Source organism: Phytophthora cinnamomi (assembly GCF_018691715.1).
Source record: "Phytophthora cinnamomi strain GKB4 chromosome Unknown Contig26, whole genome shotgun sequence".
NCBI classification, from domain to species: Eukaryota; Oomycota; class Peronosporomycetes; order Peronosporales; family Peronosporaceae; genus Phytophthora; species Phytophthora cinnamomi.
Window position 1 is genome coordinate 1,096,487 of NW_027150959.1, and position 24,226 is coordinate 1,120,712.

At 57.2% G+C, this 24,226-nt stretch overlaps 14 protein-coding genes across 14 annotated transcripts; 6 read left to right on the top strand and 8 right to left on the bottom strand.

Moving 5' to 3' along the window:
• Nucleotides 1-1,197: 1,197 nt before the first annotated feature.
• IUM83_08764 (uncharacterized protein) lies at nucleotides 1,198-2,439 on the top strand (the record flags this gene model as incomplete). Its single annotated transcript, XM_067933157.1, has 1 exon — nucleotides 1,198-2,439. The coding sequence occupies one exon, from the start codon at nucleotides 1,198-1,200 to the stop codon at nucleotides 2,437-2,439; it is 1,242 nt and encodes a 413-aa protein (XP_067794133.1).
• Nucleotides 2,440-3,229: 790 nt separating this feature from the next.
• IUM83_08765 (Mitochondrial Carrier (MC) Family) lies at nucleotides 3,230-4,240 on the bottom strand (the record flags this gene model as incomplete). The annotated part of the gene is made up of 1 exon (XM_067933158.1): nucleotides 3,230-4,240. The coding sequence occupies one exon, from the start codon at nucleotides 4,238-4,240 to the stop codon at nucleotides 3,230-3,232; it is 1,011 nt and encodes a 336-aa protein (XP_067794248.1).
• A 1,298-nt stretch (nucleotides 4,241-5,538) lies between these two features.
• On the bottom strand, nucleotides 5,539-6,132 carry IUM83_08766 (cyclin-dependent kinase regulatory subunit 1; the record flags this gene model as incomplete). The annotated part of the gene is made up of 3 exons (XM_067933159.1): nucleotides 5,539-5,656; nucleotides 5,798-5,917; nucleotides 6,065-6,132. The coding sequence occupies 3 exons, from the start codon at nucleotides 6,130-6,132 to the stop codon at nucleotides 5,539-5,541; spliced, it is 306 nt and encodes a 101-aa protein (XP_067794047.1).
• A 161-nt stretch (nucleotides 6,133-6,293) lies between these two features.
• Nucleotides 6,294-8,278, top strand: IUM83_08767 (Carbon catabolite repressor protein 4 2; the record flags this gene model as incomplete). Its single annotated transcript, XM_067933160.1, has 3 exons — nucleotides 6,294-6,505; nucleotides 6,597-6,636; nucleotides 6,713-8,278. 3 exons carry the CDS (start codon nucleotides 6,294-6,296, stop codon nucleotides 8,276-8,278), a joined length of 1,818 nt encoding a protein of 605 aa, XP_067794244.1.
• Nucleotides 8,279-8,337: 59 nt separating this feature from the next.
• IUM83_08768 (uncharacterized protein) lies at nucleotides 8,338-8,895 on the bottom strand (the record flags this gene model as incomplete). Its single annotated transcript, XM_067933161.1, has 1 exon — nucleotides 8,338-8,895. The coding sequence occupies one exon, from the start codon at nucleotides 8,893-8,895 to the stop codon at nucleotides 8,338-8,340; it is 558 nt and encodes a 185-aa protein (XP_067794243.1).
• A 166-nt stretch (nucleotides 8,896-9,061) lies between these two features.
• IUM83_08769 (Acetyltransferase (GNAT) family) lies at nucleotides 9,062-9,787 on the top strand (the record flags this gene model as incomplete). Its single annotated transcript, XM_067933162.1, has 3 exons — nucleotides 9,062-9,308; nucleotides 9,378-9,512; nucleotides 9,585-9,787. 3 exons carry the CDS (start codon nucleotides 9,062-9,064, stop codon nucleotides 9,785-9,787), a joined length of 585 nt encoding a protein of 194 aa, XP_067794046.1.
• Nucleotides 9,788-9,916: 129 nt separating this feature from the next.
• Nucleotides 9,917-11,225, bottom strand: IUM83_08770 (TRNA (guanine-N(1)-)-methyltransferase; the record flags this gene model as incomplete). The annotated part of the gene is made up of 2 exons (XM_067933163.1): nucleotides 9,917-10,114; nucleotides 10,188-11,225. The coding sequence occupies 2 exons, from the start codon at nucleotides 11,223-11,225 to the stop codon at nucleotides 9,917-9,919; spliced, it is 1,236 nt and encodes a 411-aa protein (XP_067794090.1).
• Nucleotides 11,226-14,987: 3,762 nt separating this feature from the next.
• Nucleotides 14,988-15,943, bottom strand: IUM83_08771 (putative acetyltransferase (GNAT) family; the record flags this gene model as incomplete). The annotated part of the gene is made up of 3 exons (XM_067933164.1): nucleotides 14,988-15,190; nucleotides 15,263-15,397; nucleotides 15,466-15,943. The coding sequence occupies 3 exons, from the start codon at nucleotides 15,941-15,943 to the stop codon at nucleotides 14,988-14,990; spliced, it is 816 nt and encodes a 271-aa protein (XP_067794091.1).
• A 222-nt stretch (nucleotides 15,944-16,165) lies between these two features.
• IUM83_08772 (asparagine-tRNA ligase) lies at nucleotides 16,166-17,653 on the top strand (the record flags this gene model as incomplete). Its single annotated transcript, XM_067933165.1, has 1 exon — nucleotides 16,166-17,653. One exon carries the CDS (start codon nucleotides 16,166-16,168, stop codon nucleotides 17,651-17,653), a length of 1,488 nt encoding a protein of 495 aa, XP_067794188.1.
• Nucleotides 17,654-17,879: 226 nt separating this feature from the next.
• Nucleotides 17,880-18,206, bottom strand: IUM83_08773 (dynein light chain 8 family E protein; the record flags this gene model as incomplete). The annotated part of the gene is made up of 2 exons (XM_067933166.1): nucleotides 17,880-18,118; nucleotides 18,194-18,206. The coding sequence occupies 2 exons, from the start codon at nucleotides 18,204-18,206 to the stop codon at nucleotides 17,880-17,882; spliced, it is 252 nt and encodes an 83-aa protein (XP_067794092.1).
• Nucleotides 18,207-18,391: 185 nt separating this feature from the next.
• IUM83_08774 (ragulator complex protein LAMTOR4-like) lies at nucleotides 18,392-18,913 on the top strand (the record flags this gene model as incomplete). Its single annotated transcript, XM_067933167.1, has 3 exons — nucleotides 18,392-18,394; nucleotides 18,546-18,741; nucleotides 18,831-18,913. 3 exons carry the CDS (start codon nucleotides 18,392-18,394, stop codon nucleotides 18,911-18,913), a joined length of 282 nt encoding a protein of 93 aa, XP_067794187.1.
• Nucleotides 18,914-19,068: 155 nt separating this feature from the next.
• IUM83_08775 (uncharacterized protein) lies at nucleotides 19,069-19,947 on the bottom strand (the record flags this gene model as incomplete). The annotated part of the gene is made up of 2 exons (XM_067933168.1): nucleotides 19,069-19,841; nucleotides 19,923-19,947. 2 exons carry the CDS (start codon nucleotides 19,945-19,947, stop codon nucleotides 19,069-19,071), a joined length of 798 nt encoding a protein of 265 aa, XP_067794087.1.
• A 264-nt stretch (nucleotides 19,948-20,211) lies between these two features.
• On the top strand, nucleotides 20,212-22,329 carry IUM83_08776 (kintoun protein; the record flags this gene model as incomplete). Its single annotated transcript, XM_067933169.1, has 1 exon — nucleotides 20,212-22,329. The coding sequence occupies one exon, from the start codon at nucleotides 20,212-20,214 to the stop codon at nucleotides 22,327-22,329; it is 2,118 nt and encodes a 705-aa protein (XP_067794088.1).
• A 236-nt stretch (nucleotides 22,330-22,565) lies between these two features.
• On the bottom strand, nucleotides 22,566-23,297 carry IUM83_08777 (MtN3-like protein; the record flags this gene model as incomplete). Its single annotated transcript, XM_067933170.1, has 1 exon — nucleotides 22,566-23,297. The coding sequence occupies one exon, from the start codon at nucleotides 23,295-23,297 to the stop codon at nucleotides 22,566-22,568; it is 732 nt and encodes a 243-aa protein (XP_067794089.1).
• Nucleotides 23,298-24,226: the final 929 nt, after the last annotated feature.

Consider the following 24,226-nt stretch of genomic DNA (forward strand, 5'->3'; position numbering starts at 1 on the left):
ACTGGCTCGCGCAGACCGGCTAGTTGAAGTGGTTGAAGTTGTTGAAGTATCACTTATAGAGACGGACAGGCGCAGCGCTCCTCCGAGGTGCGCGCAGTCGTCAGCCAGCGCCGTGGTCGGTTTTCGTCGACGTCTGCAAGTGGTGGCGAGGTGCATGGAGTGTAGCTGTCCGCGCTTCGTCGACGGCGCAGAACTGGCGAGTTGACCTGCAGGCCAGCGTGGTGCAAGCGGATCGGACAGCGCTGAATTAAACGCCGCTGCCGCCCAGAGTATCAGATGCAGAGACCTACGCTTTCCGTCTCGGTGGTCTCTCCGCGCCGTGGAAATCGAGGCCACGTGGTGGAGAACACGCGAGCAATCGGTGGCATTGCACGGCGCCCATCACAGCGTCGTGAGAGCTAGCGAAAAATAAGCATGCCAAGATGGACTTGCGCCGCCGAGTGTTGCCGTTTGAGCATTCATCCGACCTTGCTAATTGTGCCGGCCTGCCACCCACCACCCTCTTCGGGTCGGCAAAGTTGACTCGGCCTTGCAAGAGTTTCCACCGCCAACCTGTGGTAATCGCCGGCATGCTGCCAATCACCCTCGCTCATGTCGCGATAAGCTCGCAGCCGAGGCCGAGGCGCGGCAACTTGCAGCGCCGGTTTTGTGGTCCATCCACGGCCGGTGTCGTCGATCGCGAGGGCTCCAATTTCGAAGGAAGCGGCTCTAGATCCAGTCGACGTTAAACCAAGGGTGTAACAAGACAAAAGCCTATCGTTTCCCATCATATATTTCTCAGCGTGTTGCTAAAGCCAGGTGTCATTCGTCGTTGATTTTCCCTTCGTTTGCACTTTCTGCGAGTCGTGTGGCGCTTTCCGTGTCGATCGATGTGTGTTCCGTGGCTTGGATTTGCCCCCTACAACTACCAAGTCAGATCGACGGTCCGTCGGTGGCAGCAGCGCCTACCGATCGACCGTTTCGCAAAGGGCAAGGCGGAGACCGACAGTCTCCGACACACGCCGTCACCGACAGCTCCACCGCCGCCGCCTTGCCGGTCGGTATTACACTCGATCGAGAGAGAGTGGTGCCTCCACTTTCGAGTTCGCCTCTCCGCGCGCACGCCCACACGACGGCCGCGCGGGTTTACGCACACGCCGTGTATCGCTCGTATCGGCAAAAAAAAAACCGGAAAATCCGAACCAAAAAAAATCGTCCATGGGCAACAAGCTCGCCGCGAACGGGGAGCAGCGAGTGGCTCCTTCCAGCAGCGGCAGATTCCTCCACGCCAAGCAGCGCCGGCCGTCGCCGGCCGCCGGCACGTTCCGACGCCTGCTGTCGCCGTCGTCGCCGTCCCTGCAGCAGCAACAGCCACGCAAGCACAAGCGCCGCTCACGCTCGCAAAGCGAAGGCGTGACGAGCGACTGCGGCACGGCGGTGTCCACCACGGACTCGCAGCTGCCCCGCGGCTCAGGCTGCAGTGACAAAGCAGGGGGCATGGCCCCCTCGCTGCCCCTGGACCCCACCACGGAGGAGGAGGAGCTCTCGCGCCGCTCCAACAAGAGCTCCTCCGCCTCCATGAGCGAGCACGCCGCCGACCAGGCGCGTCGCATCCGCGAGGCCGAGAAGATCCTGCTGGAGGTGGCCAAGGAGTACGCGGCCAAGCGGGCCGCCGGCCTCGTGCCCACCAAGCCCGTGCCGGCCCGCACGCTGCTGTGGGAGGAGATGGAGCGCCGCGCACAGCGCGTCCGGGCCGGCGTCGGCCGGCGCGGCACGTGCCTGTTCGGCCGAGACTCGGCCGACGGTCCGTGCGGCTGCAGCAGCTACAAGGAGCTGGCGCTGCTGCCGGACGGCCGAGAGAACGCCGGCGGCGTCTGCGAGTGCTGCAGACACGGCGCGCCCTGGCACCGCCTCACCGGAGGCACGATGGCCGGCTCGGCCAGCACGAGCTTGACGCGCTCCTCCATGCGCACGCGCAGCCGCACGCGCAGCCGCAACAGCCGCAGCGGCAGCGCGCCGCAGCAGACGCCGCTCGACAGCTCCGCGTACTCGCTGGGCAGCGACTACTACGACGACTACGACGACGACTACGACAGTGACGAGGATGACGACGAGGAGGAGGAGGACGACGATGATGAGGACATCGCCAATGAGGTGGCCAGACCCTACGCCATGATGGACGACCCCACGCCGCCGCTCACACACAGCCACGCCCGAAGCGAGGGCGACGCGCTGGACCGCAGCTCGCTCTTCTCGAACGGGGACAGCTTCGGGCTGCCCCCGCGACTGTCGAGCACCAGTCGCCACCTGGACAAGCTGCTCGGCGCGATCGCCAAGTACCGAGCCATGGGCTTGTCCGAGGACGAGATCGAGACGAAGCTCCGCGAGGAGTTCCCGCCCACCGAGCGGCTGTCGTATGGAGGCGGCCACTCGCCTCGACGGACGCGCGCGAGTCGGTGACGACTAGAGGGACGGATGTCAGAGACTGTGAACCTAGGCGCCTTTGTAAATGACTGTAGATAGCCTGGCAAGTCGACCGCAACACCGCAATAGAAACCCTCAGTTTTGGTAGGCAAAGAGGCTGTAACTTCTCACGATGGCGATCTTGTGCATCATGGGCTGGGCAAGTCGTCCACAGGATAAGATACTCTTGAAGTGACACGCTGGAACAGGGTGACTCAACAGGAAGTCCATGGGGCCAAGTTTGACGAAACGCTTTCTTCCTGCGCCGAAGCGAGTTGCCAGACGACCATGTCCGAGCGTGCAGACCCAATCTCAATGTCTCAATAAAAAGACAGCAAGTGCTAAAAAGACAGCAAGTGCAGGCGTCGACTCAGGTCTATCGAAACGCTTTCTTCCTGCACCAAAGGGTGTCGCCAACCTCTATCTAGTGACCGTGATCTACGGGCAGGACTCGGTCCACCCAGACCAGTCGTTCGGTGCCAACGCAAAACGTGGGCACAGCTCAGCTGCGGTGCTTCCCGTGCGTGGCCTTGTGCAGCTATATTTCCAGCACGCAGCCGAACTTGTCCGCAGCACCGGGAAACGCGGGCGTGATGACATCGGCTGATAAGACCTGACGACGATGGGGAGTTGAGTTGAACACACATGAAGTACTATTACTAAAAAATGAATCTCAATAACTCAGTCTCTCCTCGTCCTGCTGCTCGAGAGCTCGGGCACTAGCCGTGGTCGCTCGCCTTCGATCGCGACGCGGCCCGAGCCCCCCTGCCGTCTGCACACGTTGCGTCTACATTTTGATCTTGTTCTCGGCGATCTCCAGCTCCTGGTTCTCGAAGATGGAGGTCACGCGCATGACGACGGACCAGGTGATGGCCTGGCCGGGCGCCATCCTCGTGAGCCGCGGCAGCAGGCCCTTCCAGAGCGCGCCGACGCCCTCCTCCTTGGAGATGACCTTCATGGCGTCGAAGAAGCCCTTGTACTTGAGCTCCTGGCCGGGCACGGTCTCCTGCGCCATGAGGCGCGTCTTGAGCACGTCCATGGGCGTGTTGAACATGGGGCCGAGCGAGCCGGCGATCAGCCCGTTGATGAACGTGGCGTACGTGGGCAACGTCTTGCCGTCGCCGTCCTGCTTGTCCCACACGTGGTGGTTGAGCCACGCGAAGGCCATGAAGTTGAAGGCCTGGTTGCTGCCCTGGCGCGCCATGGTGGGGATGTTGCCCTTCCAGAGTGCTCGCACACCCTCGTTGCGCACGATGTGGCGCGTGCAGTCGACGGGTCCGCTGAAGCGGCCGACGCCCACCTCCTTCTGCATGCGGGTCTTGATCACCTCGAAGGGCGTGACGATGATGACCGACTCGATGCAGCCGGCCAACAGCCCGGCGGTGAAGTTGATGGTGGGGGTGATGGGCTTGTCCTTGCCCCCGGCGATCTGCTCCTTGAACCAGGCGAAGGAGCCGAAGCGCAGCGCGTACTTGAGCACCATGTTGGTCACGAAGGGCGTGAGCCCCTTGTAGAGCGCCAGCCCGCCCTCCTGCTTGTAGATGGTCGAGCCGCAGTTGATCATGCCCTTGTACTGGCCGGCGCGGTCCAGCTGCAGCCGCGTCTTGGTCACGTCCAGCGGCTGCAGGATGCAGGCCTCGGCCACGCCGCCGGCCATGCCCGCCAGCATCTTGACGTACACGGGCACGGGCCGCTTCTTGAGGTCGGCGCTCATGGCGTCCTTGAGCGCGCTGGTGGCCAGAAGCTGGTCCTTGTGCGTCTGCATGTTCACGAGCGGCGTGGGCGTGGGCGTCTGCATGGTCGCGGCGTCTAGCGGGGGCGAGGTAGAACGGGGCGGTGCGCGGCAGCGAGGCAAAAGGAGAATGGCCAGGCTGAGGTGGCGCTGCACCTGGAGGACGAGTCGAGCATGACGCGGCTTTGCTTGCTCGTCCTGGACTGCAACTGGTATACTGGGCTCAAGTCAGAGGATGGCGGAGGGGTGGGGGGTCAATCAAACCAACGTTTTATTGCGGCGGATTCTGGCCCGGCTGCGCACTTCAACACACCTTTTTCACGGCGAAACACGACGCACGTTGCGAGGCGCTTGTTGACGTGCTGCGCCCGTGTAAGATTCGCAAGCGCTTTTCGGCGGTGCGCGTTGCGCTTCAGCATCGGCGTTCCGGCTCACAATCGAGGCGGATTCTGGGCGATATGTACATGTGGCATGCTGGAGATGGATTGACTTGGAGAGCGAAGAGCGCGGTGGGATTCGTCACCGACTTGGATTGCTCGGCGACGGCGAGGGACTAACCCGCATTATTAGAGCATTGCGACAGTCGGCAGCGCTCCGAATAGCGTGGATCCTGAAGCGTCGGTTTCTCGTCCGTTTCGACGTGCAGACTGCGGCCCGCACATGGCGCCGCGAATATTTTCTCGTGGGCTGTGAGCGAGCACTCAGAACTTTGGCCGAGCCAACTGCTGCGCGTACCAACTGCTGAGAACTGCAGGGGTACAGCTCCTGGCGCGCGCGACAACTTCAAGGAAGTTTCAGTTCTAGTCCAGGGACGTGACAGCACTGCGTCGACCCTGCGCCCTAGCGAGTTACGCCAAACCAGTAAGCTTTCCTCACCATAGGGGCCTGAGAACTGAGAAAAGTAATGATATAAGCAATATTTTCGCCAGCGAATTCAAGTTCCAGTTGGTGCCTGTCAATCGAACGTCTGATTGGCGTCCGAATCGAGCACATGGCGTTAAACAGCGCTGACGCGCAAGGTGCCGCAGCCCCGAGCTTCAACGCGAGCAAGCGACTCGCTTGAAGCGAGGACGAGCGTCCAAGCACGTGATATGACGTCGATCTGCCTCCTGCATCCAAAGCAAACAGTGCAGACGAAAGCAAGGTCTCCACTGCGACACCGTGTACTCCAAAGTCCAGCAAGACCAACCAAACCAAATTCAGTCGCTGTATTTTGCTCAGGCACTTCAGTGTGCACACCCGCCGTTAAACCGCGCGTACGTACGTCAGCGCCGACCACCGCCGGTGCACCTCCTCCTCGTTGCGTTTCCACCGAAATCCCTGCCTGGCTCACCCGCTACGAATCACCACGCCAGCCCCGTCCGTCAATTGAACTCCTGGGCGTACTTCTCCTTGGCCTGCTTCTCCATGTCCGGGTTCACGCGGCCCGTAGTGGGGTCCGTGCCCAGCGGGCGTCGGAATAATAAAATGTGCGGCTCCGGCCTGCAAACGCAGCAGAAAAGCAGCAGCAACAGCGAAAAACAATAGACGGGGTCAGCCCCCTCCTTCAGAAACGCCCAAGCAGACCTGTAAAAAAGCATCTGCAGAGCTCGGCCTGGTCTGGTCTCAGCCCGCGTCACGTACTTGTGGATGGCGTAGTGCACCCAGCCGCGGCTCTGCTGGACGCCGAGTTGGCGCCACTCCGTCTCCGTCAGCAGGCGGTCCGGCAGACTGCGCTGCATCTCCTTGGGCAGGATCACGTGTCTGGCGTATTTTACCGGAGCACACAGCCAATTGCAACAATAAATATTAAAAAAATACTGTCGCCGATGCGCAATAATGCTGATTTTGGTCGCGTTTCGGGGCCGATTTTGGGCGGAATCGCACGGCGCGATAGGGCGAGAGACGCACCTGTACTCGTGGGTGTCGTCCACGTACTTCTCCGAGTACTCGATGCGCGACGACAGGTCGTGCGTCATGGCTGCGGCGTCTCTGGAGGCGGCGGCTCCTTCGACTTCACTCGCTCGCTTCTCTACGTCCAATTTTTGGCTGATGCAGATCGTACTTAGTGGGGGAATTGTGTACGGTACTTACTGGTATACAGGTATCTTGAAGAGACGCGCGCAATGTGAATGTAGCCATGTCTTCCGAGGAGGAGCCCCCGTTCCGAGCGTTCGTGCCTGCCAAGCGGGATCTTGCGGAGCTGGGGGAGCTGGCGGACCTCGAGAAGGTGTCGGTGCTCACGTACAATGTGCTGTCGCAAATGGGCGCGCGGCGGATGCAGCGCGGGGGCAAGAGCTACGTCAGGGCAGGGATCCTCAACATCCGACAGCGACGAGATCGACTGCTGCGGTACTGAAGGCTTGATCGGCGTGAGGTTTTAGCTATATACTTGCTTACCGAAGTTTGTATTGTATTGTGTTGCATCTTGCAACTGCAACAGAGAGATCCTGTCGTACGACGCCGACATCATGTGCCTCCAAGTGCGCACCAACCACTGCATGCATCTATGATGTCTGCAATGCTAACGTGATAGCGTTATTGCATTTTGTAATGCAGGAAGTGGACGAGTATGATGACTGGTGGGCAGTGGAGCTGGCCACGGCTGGGTACGACAGTATCTACGCGACGTCTGCGGCGCCGAATTCGGCTGCGGTGGTTAAAGAGATCGATGAGGGGCTCGTGACGGCGTTCCGGAAGAGCACGTTCCAACTCTTCCGGTCGACTGAAGTCCATTTGAACGATCTGTGCACCAATATCAACGACCCGAACCTCGCAGCGAGAGCGAAGCAGGACAAACTGGCGCTACTGGTTAGTCTGCAGCCGTGGGAAACCTCGGCGCTGCCTTCTGCGCTCTGTGTGGTGAACACGCAGCTTGCTGCGGGGGCAACGCCTGAGATGGAGCGCGTGCGGGTGCTGCAGACCGAATACCTTTGCCGCCAGATTGCTGTGTTTAATGCAGACTTCCAGCTCCCCATCGTGCTGGCCGGAACTTTCAACGCCACCCCAAGCAGTGACGTCTACCATACTATCCTCACGGGACGTCGGCGACCCGTTACCGAGGCTCCAGCGGCTCCAAACCGCCCGGTAGTCGATGATCCCACAGCTTCATCACTGAGAATCAACTGGCAGCCACCTCAGCCGTCGACAACGTCGCTGACGTCGTCGGCTCCGATACTGGAGTATAAAGTCTCTGTCAAGAACTGTGCGAGCAAGACATCAGGCTTCTTGTACGAGCTGGCAGTCCCCGATGGAGCAGCTAAATCCTTTGTGGTGACATCGTTGAGCGCCAACATGACGTACCAGTTCCGAGTCATGGCGCGCAATGAGCACGGGTGGGGGCATTGGAGTCAGCCTTCCGCCCCCGAAAGCACCTTAGAGCACGCTGCTTACAAGAGAAGAGCTCCGAGCACTGCTGACTCGGATGAGAAACCATTGTTTCTTGCTCCAGACGTGCCTCCAGACGTCAAGGTCTACGACATCTCGTTCGGATCGGGTCGTACGCCTCGCTACACGAGCGACGCGAAGCAGACAAAGCCGATAGTCAACGCCGACGTGTGTCCCCGACCGCTTCTGTCTGCACTCGACAGAAGCGTAGGTGGCAGTGACCAACGCGCCGAGGAGAAGCGATACACGACGTTGCACCCTCGAGCAGACCGCGACAGCTTACTCGTCCACAGCGAGACGATGGAGAGCGCCTACGGCGCGTATGCGGAGTACATGAGCGAGCCCGAGCTCACGTTCTCCGGCAAAAACTTTCAGGGGACGATCGACTACATTTTCCACTCCACTGGCCAGCTCACACCATTCCAACTGCTCCAGTTACCGACGCTAGAAGAGCTCGAGGCGGTAGGTCAAGACGATCGCGAGCCCCTGAGCGTGGCGGATGTCGAATGGGTGAAGCACAAACCTGAAGACTGGCACGACAGCGTGGCAGAAGACGCCAAGGAGACGGATCGATACGCAAGCACGCGCTACATGGGGACTTGGTGCGCTCCGATCCTACCCAATGTCTTCGGTAGAGCGTCATCGTGGCTGCCCAACGCTCACTGTCCGTCCGATCACCTCCCCCTAGCTTGTGTCTTCGCCGTCAGGAAGCAGAACCTTGCCGTGATGTGGAACTAAGCGCGAAAAATAACAGCACAACAAGCATAGAAGCAGTGGCGGCAGATTCAGATTAGCAGTTAGAGCTCCTCCTTGCGAGTAGAGAAGTTGTTCCGTGTGCTCCCGGCGTCCTCGCCCTCAATCTGCTTCAACTCTTGGCAGGCATGGCGATGCAAAGTGATCGAGAAGTCTCCGAGTTTGGGGTCCGCCGGCGAGTAGCCGACCCGCGGCGGCGTTGACTGCCCCAAACTGCACACCTCCGTGACATCCATGCCAATGATCTGCGTCTTGGTCGGGTCGCAGCGGAAGTGCGTGACGGGCGGCCAGGGCTCCACGTCGGCGATCATCCAGAAGCCGTTGTGTCGGAAGAGACGGAAGTCCGTCGCCGTGTCCGCGGAGGACTGGTCTCCATCTTCATCTGCGTCTTCTCTGAAGAACACGGGCGTGTCCGGGTCCGACTGCACCACGTTTGGGGGCTGCAGCACGTAGTGGCCGTTCAAGCCGGGCACCTTCGAGTCGCACACGAAGAAGTCGTCGCTGTCCAGCAGGTTCGCCGCCGTCAGCACGGGATTCACGAGCAAATCGTCCGACGCGGAGACGACGGAGGTGACGAGAGCGGAGATGGTCGCGAGCTTCATCGCTGGACAGGAGGAAGCAGGAATGACCAAGTCACGGGAGCGGACCCGCATCAAATCTGCGGAAGATCGCGGCGAGCGGGCACGACCCACTTCAACTTGCGCCGTTACGAGAGCCCCAATCGTTTCGAACGCGACAGCGACGTTGGCACAAGTGAATTCGCCGCCAATGGCTCGACGCAGCCTGTCCTCGAGTTGCAAGTCGTCCAAGCAGTTGAGTGACAGGGAGGCAGCGGGTGCCGATGGAACTAGACCAGTGGCGGCCGTGATGGCGGCGGGGGATGTCGTCTTCGGCCCCGTGGACAAGAGCAACGTGCAGCGCCTGCGCGAGCTCAACTTGCAGCTCTTCCCCGTGCGGTACAACCTGGCCTTCTACAAGGAGGTCGTGAGCTCCCCGCCGGGCTACGCCCAGATAGGTAGGCTGGTGGCGGTGTACTTGTCACGATGATGCATCCATCCATTGACAACGTGTCATGTGTGGCCAGCATGCGTCGGGGGAGGCTTCGCTGTCGGTGCTATCTGCTGTCGACGAGAACCTGTGGAGGGAGGGTCCGAAGGCCTTGAGCGGACGTACATCATGACGCTCGGCGTGCTGGAAGGCTATCGTCGAGCTAGAATCGGTAGGCACGATGCCAGGGAGGGAGATCGCTGCATTCTGGCCCAGGGATTTAATTGTTGTGCATGTCCTGCAGGCAGTCGGCTTCTTGAAGGTGTCGTGGCCCAGTCCATTCGGGACGGAGTGGTGCAGGTGTATCTCCATGTCCAGACCAGCAATGCAGCGGCACTGCGTTTCTACCTTGCGCATGGATTCGAGGCCACGCAGATCTTGCGGAACTACTACAAAGGCATCGAGCCACCGGACTGCTACGTGCTACGCCGGCAGCTCATTCCGTAGCTGAACTACGACGCGATCTCCTGAGCTTTAAAATATGTAGAACAGCACGACTGGCGATTGACTTTTAGTCGTCTCCGTTCGCTTTCATCTCTAACATGCATCTACAGATCATAACGTAGCCGAGGACGATTAAGCCGCAGCATCAGCGTCCACCTTCCGCCGCTTGGGGTCGTCCTGCTTCGAGGCCTGGCGCTCCGAGCTGAAGGCAATCGACTCGGGCAGCTGGAACGAGATGCAGACCATGACCTTCTTGGGCGCCACATCGCGCACGAGGTGAAACGACGTCCTCTCCGGGTCCAGCTCACCGCCCATGATCTTCTCGGCGCGCTACACAACTCAAACATACCAGCAACGTGAGAACCGTGACGATTCCTATGGCAAAATACACTCGTGGGCTTACCTCCTTCACGTCCTTCTTGACGTCTTCAGCGTTGGAGAAGCAGTAGCAGTGGATGTATGGCAGCTCTCCCTCCCAGTGGTCGAACTGTCCGGGGAAGGCGTCCAGGAACTCGAGCGCGATGGCTGGCAGGTTCATCAGCACCTGTGTGAACTGCTTCTTCTCGCTCAGTAGTGTGGCCAGGAACTCGCGGCCGTCCAGGTTGTAGGGCGTGACGAGCTTCTCTACCTTGTTGATCGCGATGTTCTCCTTCAGGTAGTGGTAGCTGCGCGGGTTCAGGTCGTTCGCGTACACCTTGGTGCCGTTGAGCGCCACGGGGATGGCGAACGGGCCGATGCCGCACATCATATCGCACACGACGTCCTGCGGCTTGATGCCTCGGATGATGCGCAGGTGCTCCTGCTGCAGCCTCGAGTTCCAGTACACCTCGGCGTAGTTGAACCTGAACTTGGCCTTGCTCTCGTGCACCTCCACCTCCATGTCATCGTCGCCAGCCAGCACCTCCATGGGGAACGTGCGGAACTTTGTCTCGATGTTGTCCGTCTTGTTGACGACCGTGCGGATCTGCGCGTTCTTGTCCAGGATGACCTGGCCGATGATGTTCTTGTACGGAAGCTGGTTGTCCCGCAGGTTCAGGTGGGCGATGTGGCCCACCGTCTCGAAGGAGCTGGGGATGTCCATGCCCTTGGGCAGCAGCTCGCTCAGCACCTGGTCCACGGCGAAGTAGTCGTAGTCCAGCTCGATGGCGTGGCTCACGAAGGCCAGACTCTCCGCCTTCAGGAAGCTCACCAGGTCCTCGTTGAGCGGCTGCAGCGTCTCGGCGTCCGTCACCTTGGCGTTGAGCAGGATGAGCTTGCTGCTCGAGTTCTTGTACGGGTCCGGGTTCGTCGGGTCCGGCACCACGTTGCGCAGCCGCGGCAGGTTCAGCAGGTGGCCGTGCAGCTTCTTCACCACGCGGCCGATCTTCTTGGCCTCCACGCGCACGCCCACGACCTCCAGGGTCTTCTTGAACAGCGCCTTGTCCAGCAGCGGCTTGGACATGCTGATGGCTACAGTTAGTTACTCGCGTATCGGAGCTGCTCGCCGGAATGGCTGGTCAAACTCTGGCTAAGTGCGCTACATTTGTGTGCAGCACATTTTTTTTTGTAGCAAAAACACCGGTCGAGCATACACGTACCGGAAAAGTCTGGTAAATTTAGCAGTACTGGTACCGGTTGTATTAATACAGTACTGGTATTAATAGTTGTAGTAAACGGTAGTGCATTAAAGTCTGACCAATCAGCGTGCACTTCGAGCATTTACCTGTGTAGTATTTAGTCCCCCCAACGTTAATTTCAACCTCGCGGTTGAGCCGAACGTCAAGAATCAGAGGTTGAGGTTAAAGCCTACGTCTGTACACTTTCATTGCACACTTTATACTCATTATTGGAGGGAAGGCAGTTGCGCCGCAGATGGTGGACTTGCGCTTCGTGCTGCGGCAAGTGCTGGGCCTCGCGCATTAAAAGTGCGTGGCCTGCCAGCGTCTGTGTGAGATGCTGGAACATGACGGCCGCGTGCGTCTCGTGCAGACACCAATGACCACGGGCCTGCAGCTATCCTTCGGCGCCGCGGCCACCGACACGGACAGCTTGGCCACGACGGACAACAACCTGCTATATAACACGGTCGGTACGCAGCCGATGAAGGCCGACGGTGCGCAGTGTGAGGCGTTAAAAGCGCAAGCAAAGATATCATCAATTAGCAAGTAAAATACTTACGAATTAGTTTCACACAACTTGTTTTTGCGGTCGGCATTTTCAGCCATGAACACTATATCACGCACTAGGCTAGGATCCATTTGACAGCGCTTCGCTGGCACTGTGTTGCCTGCCGTGGAAAACGCCCGTTCTGATGGCACTGATGTAGCGACGCATCCTAACCACTTTCGTGCCAAAAGCTTAAGAGAAGGGTATTGTTGACCGTTCACAGACCACCATACAAGGGGATCCTGCTTACGGGGGACAATCTTCGCAGCATCGAGATAAGAAACAAATTCCTGAGCGCACGTGAGCCGAATATTTTGAAGCAACAGACCATCACCAGAAGGCAAATTTTCTTCTTCGTCATCAGAGCCCAACACGTCGTCTCAAACACCAGCTGAATCATCACTTGGAGATCGCTGCAAAGAGCTTCTGCGTGATTGTTGGGCCGGTGTACGTGATTGTTCTGCAAAATCAAAGGTGGCTAATGCAGCAGCGTCAACTAATGCGTGTTTTGCTGCCTCAACTTCATCAGGTCGTACCCAATTCATTTTGTGGAAACGCGGATCCAGAAATGTGATCCAAACCAGCTCAAACGTCAGCCCTTGAAAACGCTCTATGAAAAGCGAAAGAATGGCTTTACGAACCACGTGCATTTTTGAAAGCGTATCAGCTTGAAAGTCATGGCGGGCCACAAGTCGCACCTGCTTATCAAGATAGTTGAGCTACTAAGCACTTTTTTGATCCTGCGGAGCATGGGGAAGGCCAATGCTAATGTAGTATAGTAATTACCTCCAAGAACCTTGGTAACAGCGGCGATAGGGTCCAGCAGCGCTACCATACACTTAATCATAAACCAATCCCTAGGCACTGGGTACTTGTCTTGACTGAGATCCCTAAATTCCGCCTACCCCTCTGGCTTCTCAAGATAAGTAAAAAAAAAGGTATCTAGAGGTGCTTCGAGCTCAATAAGTCGCTCCAGCATATCGCGACACGAATTCCATCTTGTCGGACAATCTGTGATTAAATGCAGCGGTGGTCTTTTCCATTCCTCGCTCTGTATAGCGTCCAAGCGATTTGTCGCTTTTGGCGACTTGCGAAAATACGTTGCGAGGGTGCGAAATCGCTGGACAACGTCACGAATGGCGGCTAACGCACGTTTTCCAGCTGTGTCGTTCTTTAGTGACTTACGTAGATTTGTTTCGATCTCACTCAGCACCTCTTGTTGCTTCTCCTCGGAGGCAACAACAATTTCATCTTCTTGTAGAGTTCCGCCATGAACAGGTACATCGATTGCAGCTGTCGTAATGGAATTAGCCACCATAGTTTCACCAATAGATCCTTTCTGTCGCGCCAAGGCGCTACCCAAAACTAGATGCAGCGAGTGGGCGATGCATGAGATGTTATTTACACCTAATATATTGCTAGCGAGAACGGCATTTGAAGCGCCGTCGCGAATCAATAATGTGCACATCGCCAAGTTAGCTCCCACCGTTCCAGCATTTTCTCCAACCCGGTCGCTATAGCAACACCAGTATCCATACCGGGAAATACCTCGACTTCAAGCGTCCAACTACACATTGTGAAGTCTTCTTCGAGGTAATGCAGGGTTAGCGCCATATAACTTTGGGCCCGGCGACTTGTCCAAATGTCCGTTGTAATGCAAACGTACTGACAACTCGTGTGGATACGAGCTTTTAATGAAGCTCTCAACTCAGTCTCAACTCGCTCAATATCAGCTCGTAACTGTGTAGCACCCGGTACATCTAACACTACACCACCCAGTTCCTGCGTAATAAAAACAATAAATTCCAGGAGACCGGGATCCTCAATGATGGCTAGCGGCCGCATGCTTTGTGCCACCCATTTAGCAAGTAGTCCGTTGGCATAGCTCTGTTGAGCCTTTGTCACCACCGTAAGCTGTCGCTTGGTCGATTCTGGAACCAAATCAAATGCATTCTGCAACTGCCGTTTCACCGTACGAGTCCTGATCTCTTGGCGATCTTGTTCAGCTCTTAGAAGCACATCCATATGATACTTCTGCATATGCAGCTTAACTGCATTGGTCGAGCCATGTGAATACTTCACGAGAGAGTGGTATTTTGTGCAGTGTGCTGAAGATGCCATTTTTGAGTTAAGCTTATCGATCGGTAGTGATGCCCACTGATCACCGGGAACAAGGCGGATAAACTCCCACCTTTCGGGGTACTTTGGGCGCCACATTTTGAACAGGTTGCTCGGTTCAGGCGCTCTGGGCAGGAGAGGCTCAGCATGAACTTGTGAGGGGCTTGGCGCACTCAATCTTGGCGACCGTCTGACGGCGATAGGTTGGCGAGAAGACATCGCGGACGACTGGCTTCTGGGAGTTGGCGCTCGGTTTCGAGCTCGAGAAGGAATCGGCGAAGTGAACGATAGAGTCGACGCAGAACGAATAGCCGCAGGTATGACAGGAGAACTATGAGGGCCTTCGTTCATGGTATTCGCAGCTGGAGCTTCTATTGCGTTCCGCAGGTAGATGACGGAGTTTGTCAGATTTTCTAGGCTAGGCAATGTGAGGCTGACAGCGCTTTACCAACCTCTCAACCTCAACCGACAACGTTTCGGTTAAGTTCGTTGACCGAACGTTGAGCCAATCAACGTTGAGAGGCCTAGTAGTATTTGAGTTTCTGCGGATCTGGCAATTTCTTCCAAAAGCCTATCGAAATCGCCCAATAAGTAGATCGTCTCGAAGACGCTGCATGCGAAGGCCATTTTCACGCATTAGCCAGACAGCAATGAAAAATGAGTCTGGAGTGCATCCTGTTGAGGAGGGCACCAAACAAGAAGTCGTCGAGAAAATCGCGCGGTACCAGCTCGTATTCCTGTTTTTGAAGAACACGTAGTATAAATCTGAAAACGCGAAGTAGAATGTGGGAGCTGCCCACTTGTGTTTGTTGGAGAGCTACTTTGTTGGAGAGCATAGTTCAGCTACCAATCTAATCAGTCTTTATTTTTCCTCATCCGTAAACTAGTACAATACATTATTTCCATCTTTAAAACTCTACATCTCTACGTAGAACGATACTTACAGAGTGAGCTGCCGTCGCAGTACGAAGCAGTGCGGCGGCGTGAGCTCGGAGTAGTAGTTGCGCACGAGCTTCGTGACCTCGAAGCCGTGCGCGAAGTAGAAGCGTTGCGCCGCCGTGTTGGTGCAGTGCACGTGGAGGTACACATACGCGAGCCCATCCTTTCGAGCCTGCGCGATCACGCTCTCGAGCAGCAAGCTGCCTGCATTCGCATCGTACGTTAACGCTCTTCAAAACCGCTTAAGAAACTGCCCTATCCAGTAGCAATCCTCACCTAGCTTCGAGCGTCGGTATTCCTCCAGCACGCCGATCGTCAGGATGCACAGGCGATAGCGGCGCTTGCCCGCGATCTTCACCTCCTCCACCTCGCAGCAGACCGACCCAATAGCAGTTCCGTCATCTGCGTATGCTGCAGCACAAGCGAAAGCTTTAGACTGCTGCGTCTTGATGCCCTCGCCTACTAAAGTCTCAGCATACCGAGCCTGCAATATCCCTCCGGTGCGTCCGTCACATATTCGTAGAACGCGTCGCCGTACTTGACGGGGAACAGCGTCTCGTTCATGTCGTGCAATTGGTGCACGTTCTCCTTGTCCACGGGACCGAAGGACACGTCGCCGACCGCCAGCGCCTTGAAGTTCGCCTTATCCACTGCTCTATCCTCATAATCTATCATCCCGTGCGCCGCGTCATCTTGGCTACACTCGATTTGCACCGCGTGGGGCACGAAGCTGAAGCTCCCGGCGCGCAGGAATTCCGCCAGCCGCTCGCGCAGTGGCCGCAGACTCTGCACCTGGGCGTTGAGCAGCACCAGCTTCATGTCGGCGCGCGCTGGGTCGGGCACCACGTTGCGCAGCCTCGGCACGTCCAGCAGCTGGCCACGCAGCCGCTTGACCACCTTGCCGGACTTGGCGGCCTCCACGCGCACGCCCACGACCTGCAGCGTCCGGCGCAGCATATCGGATACCGGTATCTCGGTACCGTAGGTAAGTATGTCTTCGCCACAAGAAAAAGTTCCTTTTCCTCCAATCGCCGTCTAAGTGCGACTTAATTCGTCCAATCACGCGCGCTTATGTGTCGTCGACGCCCCACTACGTCCGATCCAAGCAACCATTTTCCCATTTCGCAACCAGCGAGCAGCTACGCAAGACGAGCCCGAGCCTAAACCCGAGAGACTGAGATGGACGCCGTGGTGCCCTCCGCCAAGCCGACGACGGCGCCGACGCTGTTCCGCCGCAACCGCATCCGTGTGAAGGAGCTGCTGGCCAGCGGGCTGGCGCTCGAGGGCCAGACCGTGACCGTGAAGGGCTGGGCCAAGACGCTGCGCGAGGCCGGCGCCGGCGCCTTCGCCTTCCTGGAGCTCAACGACGGCTCGTGCTTCGCCGGCGTGCAGTGCGTGATCAATAAGGAGGAGACCGAGGGCTTCACCGACGCCGTCGCGTCCGGCGGCGTGGGCGCCAGCTTCAGCGTGGAGGGCGTCGTGGTCAAGTCCCCCGCCAAGGGCCAGGAGATCGAGGTCAAGGCCGCCAAGGTGACGCTCTACGGGGGCATCCCGGACAGCGCCACGTACCCCATGAGCAAGAAGCGCCACACGCTCGAGCACCTGCGCGCGCACGCGCACCTGCGCCCGCGCTCCAACATCCACGGCGCCGCCATGCGCGTGCGCAACGCCATGGCCTTCGCCACGCACGAGTTCTTCAACAAGCGCGGCTTCCTGTACATCCACACGCCCATCATCACCGAGTCGGACTGCGAGGGCGCCGGCGAGATGTTCAGCGTGTCCACGCTGCTGAGCCAGCACCCGGACGGCAAGCTGCCGCTCACCAAGGACAACAAGATCGACTACTCGAAGGACTTCTTCGACCGCCCGTCCTACCTCAGCGTCTCCGGCCAGCTCAACGTCGAGACCCACTGCTGCTCGCTCTCGGACGTGTACACGTTCGGCCCCACCTTCCGCGCCGAAAACTCCAACACGTCGCGCCACCTGGCCGAGTTCTGGATGGTCGAGCCCGAGATCGCCTTCGCCGACCTCAAGGACGACATCGACCTGGCCGAGGACTACCTCAAGTTCTGCGTGCAGTACGCCCTGGACCACTGCACCGAGGACCTCGAGTTCTTCAACAAGAACGTGGAGAAGGGACTGCTCGAGCGTCTGGCCGCCACGGTCGAGTCGCCCTTCGTGCGCATCTCGTACACGGACGCCGTGGAGCTGCTGCTCCAGCCCGAGCACCTGAAGAAGGGCAAGTTCTCGGTCAAGCCCGTCTGGGGCACGGACTTTGGCTCGGAGCACGAGCGCTACCTGACCGAGACGGTCTACAAGAAGCCCGTGGTGATCCACGACTACCCGAAGGACTTCAAGAGCTTCTACATGCGCCTGAACGACGACGGCAAGACCGTGGCTGCCGCTGACGTGCTGGTACCGAACGTCGGCGAGATCATCGGCGGATCGGCGCGTGAGGAGCGTCTGGACGTGCTGGAGGCTCGCATCAGGGAGTCTGGCGCCAACCCGGAGGACTACAAGTGGTACCTGGAGCTGCGCAAGTACGGCACGGTGCCGCACGCCGGCTTCGGTCTCGGCTTCGAGCGCCTCATTCGTTACGTGACTGGCATTGAGAACATCCGTGACGTGATTCCGTTCCCGCGATGGCCGGGCAACGCCTCCTTCTAAGCAGTCGCTAGGAAGTAGGCGCCTGACGTTCCTTCGCGGACTAGAGAGACAAGGTCGTGGCTCAAGACGAGATGCTTATGAAGGCGTAGGCTTGTTCACAGTCGCTGGCAGATCTAAGCCTGCAGCATTCCTGTCCCGAGTAAACAAATCTAAACATTTGCAAGATATGTCCGCACCAACGAGTTGCTGTAGTTTGAAGTTGTAGAGATCAGTGCAGCCTCGAGGCCTACGGGTGGCGGAAGAGCGTAATGCACTTCTTGCCGACGTTGAAGCGTACGAAGTTCTTGCTCTCGTAGGTGAAGGCCGTCTTGTACTCGGAGCCGACGATGCAGTGCCACGTGGGGCCGTACTTCTCCTCCATCCACGTCTTGATGTGCTTGGCGATCTCCTTCTCCTGCGTGAACTGCTCCAGCGCGACGTTCGCCTGCGCCAGCGCGTCGTTCTTCATATCCCCGTGCTCGTCCACTGGCAACGCAGCAACCACACTCAATCAGCAACTAACAACATACATATTGGTCCCCTCACAGCCCATTGCCTCACTGTCCGTCTCCATCTGCTTGCCATTCTCGCGCGTCATCGCTGCTACCAAGGTGGCCAAGTCGATACTGTGAGCGTACTGTATCCATCTTGCGTCCGCGAAAAGACACATGGCTACATCACCCAAAAACTGACACAAAACCGGTGTTCAAAAGTTTACCGCCTCACAAATCTCTATTCGCAAGAAGAGGTCGATCGATAATGGTGCGTACATGCCTTCCAGTGGACGTTCGTCCCGCTATATCTTCAGTTGCAGAGCCCCTCTCTCCTCGCTAGCACCCCCTCCACATCTCCTATTATCTTGTGTATATCTGACCCGAATATCTACGTCTGAATCGCTCTCTGCGACGCGTAGGACGCCGGCGCACTGCGAGCTGTGAGCGGCCAGACCGGCACGCTGGTGCTGGACATCCAGGGCCAAGTGCTGTCGGCCACGGGCGAGCTGCGCGGCACCTCCGGGGAGATCACGGCCGAGACCATCTACTCCATGCTGCAGGACTCGGGCAGCGTGCTGGACACCAGCCATAAGGAGGAGCTGCGACGCATGACCAGTGAGCTGCCCAGTCTCTCATAAGAGCTGCTCGATTGTTGAAGCATTAACGAGGATACTAACATCATTTTGTGCGTGCATTTACTGCAGTCACGTTCCCGACGTACGACTACGTGGTGACGCTGGATGCCGAGCAGGTCTACGTTGTCAAGCGCAGTACCGTGCAGGAATAAGGAGGAACGGGGAGGAATTGTCAACTGGAAAATGCACGAGAGGTGAAATCATTCACGTGAGTGCTTGGCGTGGGATTTATTGTCCTGTTCATTAGCTGGTTGATGGGTGGTGAAATGTATAAACGCGAGGCGAGTTGGCTGGAAGGAAGAGGGGACTACTCGTCTTCCAGTGCCAACTTCTCTTTGAGTAGCTGTTTGTATCGTGCCTCGCGCTCCTGGAGTTCCTGCTGTCGCTGGCGACGACGGTACTCCTCTTTTTCCTGACGACGGCGCTTCTCGGCATTGCGAGCGGCGAGGAGGTCCATCTTACGGTGCGAGTTGGTCTTCTCGAGGTCGAGCAGCGCCTTCAGTCTCTTCTCCTCGTCGATGATGGCGCGCTTCTCGCGGCGCAGCAGCTCCAGATCCGACGTTTCGGTGAGTGCTTTCAGGATGACCTCGCTCTTGGCTGCTTTGGCTCGCTTTTCGAGTTCTCGGGAGCGTCGCGCACGCTCCATCATGCGGAGGCGGTGCTCTTCATCCAGGCGTTCGTTGTCGGCCACGAGGTTCACATGGAACGGAGAGCGCGCCGTCTTCTGCGTCCACTTGTCCAAATGCTGTCGACGCGCGCGGATCTTATTCAAGCGGCGCGAACGCTCCTCCTGCTCCAGCGCCAGCCGCACCTGGTCGCGCTCCATGTACTTCTTGGACTGGATGGCGGCGGAGTCTGCGTACGGCGTGGGGCCATCGTCGAACTCGCGGTCGAAGGACGCGGTGGAGCGAGAAGCTGCAGACGACGCCGTGCGACTCAGAGGCCGTCGATAGTCCTCGTCCTCCTGCTGGCCGCACTCCTCGTCGTCTTGGCCGCTGCCCTCGTCGTGTTCGTAGCTCTCGTCCCTCTGCTGGTCTTCCTCTTCCTCGTCGAACTTCAGCGTCTGCACAAAGCGTTCTTCTGTCAAATCAAACCAATGCAACCGCCTCAGTCAGTCAGCCTACATCCACCACCAACCACAACTTGCAATCCCCAACGCACCGATCTCCTCCTGCTGCGCCGGCATGGTGGTGCTATAATACGACAGCTTCAATGTGTCAATGGCATGGCGTCCGTCCGCACAACATGGCTACACCCCACCCGTCTTCTATTTTTGCGACGGACTATTTTTAGACCCTCCACAAAATTCCAAACCGGTCGTGTCCCTTGGCGCGCAAAGGATCCGTAGATCCAGTCGAGCATTGACACAGTCGCACACGGTCATAAAGCCATGGTGGCCAGCGTTCGAGACGCTAAAAGTCCGTCCACCAGCTCTGCAAGCAACAATACAATGGAGACAGACGTCCCGAGCGAGGCGGAGATGGGCGCGCTCTTCGAAGCAGCCATGAGGCAACAGCAGCAGACCCAAAAAACCACCGGAGCGGAGCCCAAAGTGACTCCGGACGAACAGCAGAAGTTCCTGTCCGCCATGAAGGACCCAGAGTTCCGCTCGCTGCTCAACGAGTACATGCAGGAGATCTCGGACCCGCGCAACCGCGCCGAGACGGAGCAGTACTTGGCCCAGCTCGAGCACGAGCAGAAGGTGCCGGCGGACAAGCAGCTCGTCAAGCCCAGGCCCGGCTTCGTGGTCAAGACCAAGTGGGACGCTGCGCACAAGGTGTTCGTCAACGTCTGCAGCAGCGACAAGATGCAGCCGCCCTCCAGCACCAGGGTGACCTCTGGCCAGCAGGGCACGTCGTGGAACCTGCCCTACTCATTGGGGCCCGAGAGGCTCGAGGCCGACAAAGGAGGCTCCGGCGTCCCGACCTTCGACGTGTGCTTCCACCCGCGAGTCGTTGAGTTCGCAATGGCTCGAGCAGAATACAGACACATGGTGATCAATACGTGCTTGGACGCTGTTGAGCCGGTGCTGAGGGACTCGAGACGCAACCAGAAGGCGGTGCTGGCACGGAACTACCACATCCTTAAGGGCGTGTTCTACAAATCCGGCGACCCGGTCACGATGTGCTTGCGGAAGGAGCGTGAAGTACCGGAGCCAACCAAAGCAAAGTCGACAAAGGCGGTGCAGTCCAAGAAGACCACCAAGCCCAAGTCTACGGATGCGTCCAAGGACAAGACCACGCCGCTGGGCGACAAGGAGAATGCGCCACCAGCCCAAACGATAACACCGATCGTTGGTAAAGCTGATGATTCTGTACTGAATCAGTTAACGCATGTGGAAGAAGCGGAGAAGAACACTCCGTTGATGAAGGAGGTATCGAGCATGAAGCTGGAGCCAAAGCTGAAGCTGGACGAGCCAAAGAAGAAGAAAATGGAGCACCAGTTGATTTACCGGGGAAACTTCGAGCTCCTGCACCACATGCAAGCGGATCCGGGAAACAAGGTACCTGAAGATCGTTACCGTCCAAAGGAGCTCGTCGTTGAGGTGAGTTTTCCGCTATCCACGAGTGCTAAGGGATTGGATTTGGACGTGAGCGAGCGGATGCTACGACTGTCAGCCGGCCCGAGTGTTCCGGGCAACTACGAATCATTGGAGCTGGCTTTACCTTTCCCAGTGATCGAGGAGAAGGGTAGTGCCAAGTTCGACCGCAAGAATCACAAGTTGGTAGTCACCTTGCCAGTGCAGCCCCCACTCAAGCCAAAACCACAGTCCGTATCACTTATAGTTCAAGATGAAGATGAAGAGGAGGAGGAGGAAACTGTTGTCGGTGCTGAACCGAGTAAAGCACTTACACGAGAGAGACCAGAGGTTAGCGCGCCTAAACAGAAGAAGAAGGAGGGCGAAGACGAGTTCCGAATGCTGAGAGAGACCGCACTGATGGTGGCAAATGATCCGCAGGTGCTTGCGCACACACAACGTCAGGCCCAGATCCAAAACTCGGCTCCAGTCAAGCGCTCGTCTCCTCCTGTAGGAACTGAACCTTCAGCTATCAAAGACGATATTTACGATGATTTGCCACCGCTAGAGAGTTGCAGCGATGAAGAAGGTGACCTCGACACGACGGATAATGCAGATGCAGACAAGACGCCTGAGATCTTGCCAATAACGGTTGAACCTGCAACGGCGACGACCAAAGTCTCAGAACTGATCAAGCCACCTTTCGAGACACACGATACAGCGGCGTGCTTATCCTACGTTGTGAACGTGGCTGACATCGACTCAACCAGCGTGAAGCTCACGTTCCCGTCAACTTCTTCGCTGAATCTCCAATTCTCAGACAGCACACAGCGCGAGTACGAAATGCAGGTAGCAGTGCTACCAGTTGACATCGAACCGTCCACTGCGGAGTTCGACGTGGCCAGTGAGAACATGGTGGTCATCCTTGAGAAGAAAACAATCCCTGCGTTGGGCAGTCCTATTAAGACTGAGCAGCTCGACGCAGTATCGCCAGCACCTCCAATTGCGGCTGCTCGATTCCAGAATCAACTTCTCTACGAGCTGGACTAACTGGCATTCTAGGTTAGAGCACGCAGCTCTACATACATTGAGACTCGGTTCCAAATCAAGCACAAGTGGAGGCTATAGCACAGCAGATAGCTAAAACATGTAGATCTATTTTATCTGACTTCTTGAACGGGCTAAAGTCCGATGCACGATGTCTGTTGTTTGCGTTTGAGTGAATCCATCATTAGCATGAGAGCATCAAAATGGGTAGTGTACTTCGAAGTTAGTTAACTTAGTTCTTAGTTCCTGTCTAGTTGAAAGCGCAGCGGTTCTAGGGGAGACTGCATTGCCTTGTACTCCGGGCTCGGCATGTTATTGCCAGCAACAGCCTTTGGAGACAGCTCGACGGACACTTCGATCGGAACGTCGTCGTTGTCGGCGAAAAAACTTTCGTGCAGCGGATGGGTCTTCGGGTTGAACACTATGCACAGCACGAGTGTGAACGAGTTGAGCGCGATGAAGAGGATGTTGGGCGCGATGATGATCCAGTTGGTGGTCAGGATGCCAAAGGCGAACCACATGGTGTTGTTGGTCAGACTTGCCGCTACCATGTGCGCGTTGATGAAGGCTGCAGACTTGTGCTTGAGAACTTGGAACAGCTTCTCCATTGGTGCCGCATACAAGCAAACGGAGGTCACGTCCCCGATGTACCCCACCGTTTTGGCCACCTCCGCACGCGTCTGACCGGTGTAACCGAGACCGCCGACGATAGCGTAGGTTGACAGAACAATGTACACTGTCATTGTCACGGCGAGTACTCGGGCCACGTAGCGGCGCTCAGTGGTGTACCGCCAGTAGACTGCAACGTAGACCAGCGCAGCGATGTCACCGAACACGTAGCAGCCGAAGATCGGGAAGTAGTTTGCAGCCATGTAGCCGTACATCATCCAAGTATGAGCATTAACTACGAGCATGACGAGTGGAATGACGGACGCGACTCCCACGTGCTTCTGCTTGTGAATCTGCCGCATAAGGATGGAAGGGCTACAGAGTAAGGCCAACGCTCCAAGTGCAGCGAAGACCCGAACGACGAGGAGTACTGTGCTGTCGACCATTATCGAGTGGTGCTGTCTTGTGTAGCGAAGCTTGAAGATGCTTTAGTAGCACTTGAGTGCTGGAAGGCAAATCGCAAAGTGGAAGACGTCAATCCGCGCGATGGCGACCAGACAGATCAAGTTCAGTTTTCGAGCTTTACAAACGTCGTGGTCGTGGTCTGTCTCAACCTCGGTGCTAGGTTTCATCACAACGAAATGTTTAGATGCAGTGCAAGACTGGGCGCCAGTCGAAAAGGAGAGCATTGCCCCCTCCTTGCACTCTGGAAGGCCAGTCAATTTGACTGCCAAATCGATGCAAACTTACATCTGGCGCAATGACACGGTCACGATGGTCGAGCTGTGAAGTCGCCGGAGATCGGCACCAGCGATGCTGCGATCAGCAGCGGCACTTCCGCTCGAAATTTTGTGCGTTGGTGTACGTGTTTGATTTGTACTTTCCTTTTTTGTGAGCAGGTACTCGAGGGCTGACAAACTCCTTTCCTATCCAGGAGCAGGAAACCTTCACTTCATCTCGAAGGCTTCAGCGCATAAGGTTCAGTAGGAAATGCCCATGTATCGAATACCTTTGATGATACTTGATGGCAAACCTCTCAGCTCCATTTATTCCAGCTGTGCCGGCGTTGGGCCAGTGCAAGGACGGAGTGATATTCCGAACGAATAGGCCAAGCGTCCTGGTCCAAGACGTCGGCGATACCTTTATCCTTCAGCAAGACCCCGCGTTGCCTGCGTGGCAGATTATTAACACCAACGTATATCACTTCGAACATACAATGGTCATCGCAAATGTATTTCAATTTTTATACTGTGATCAAAATACCGGCATGTAGCATATTCTAAGTACTGTG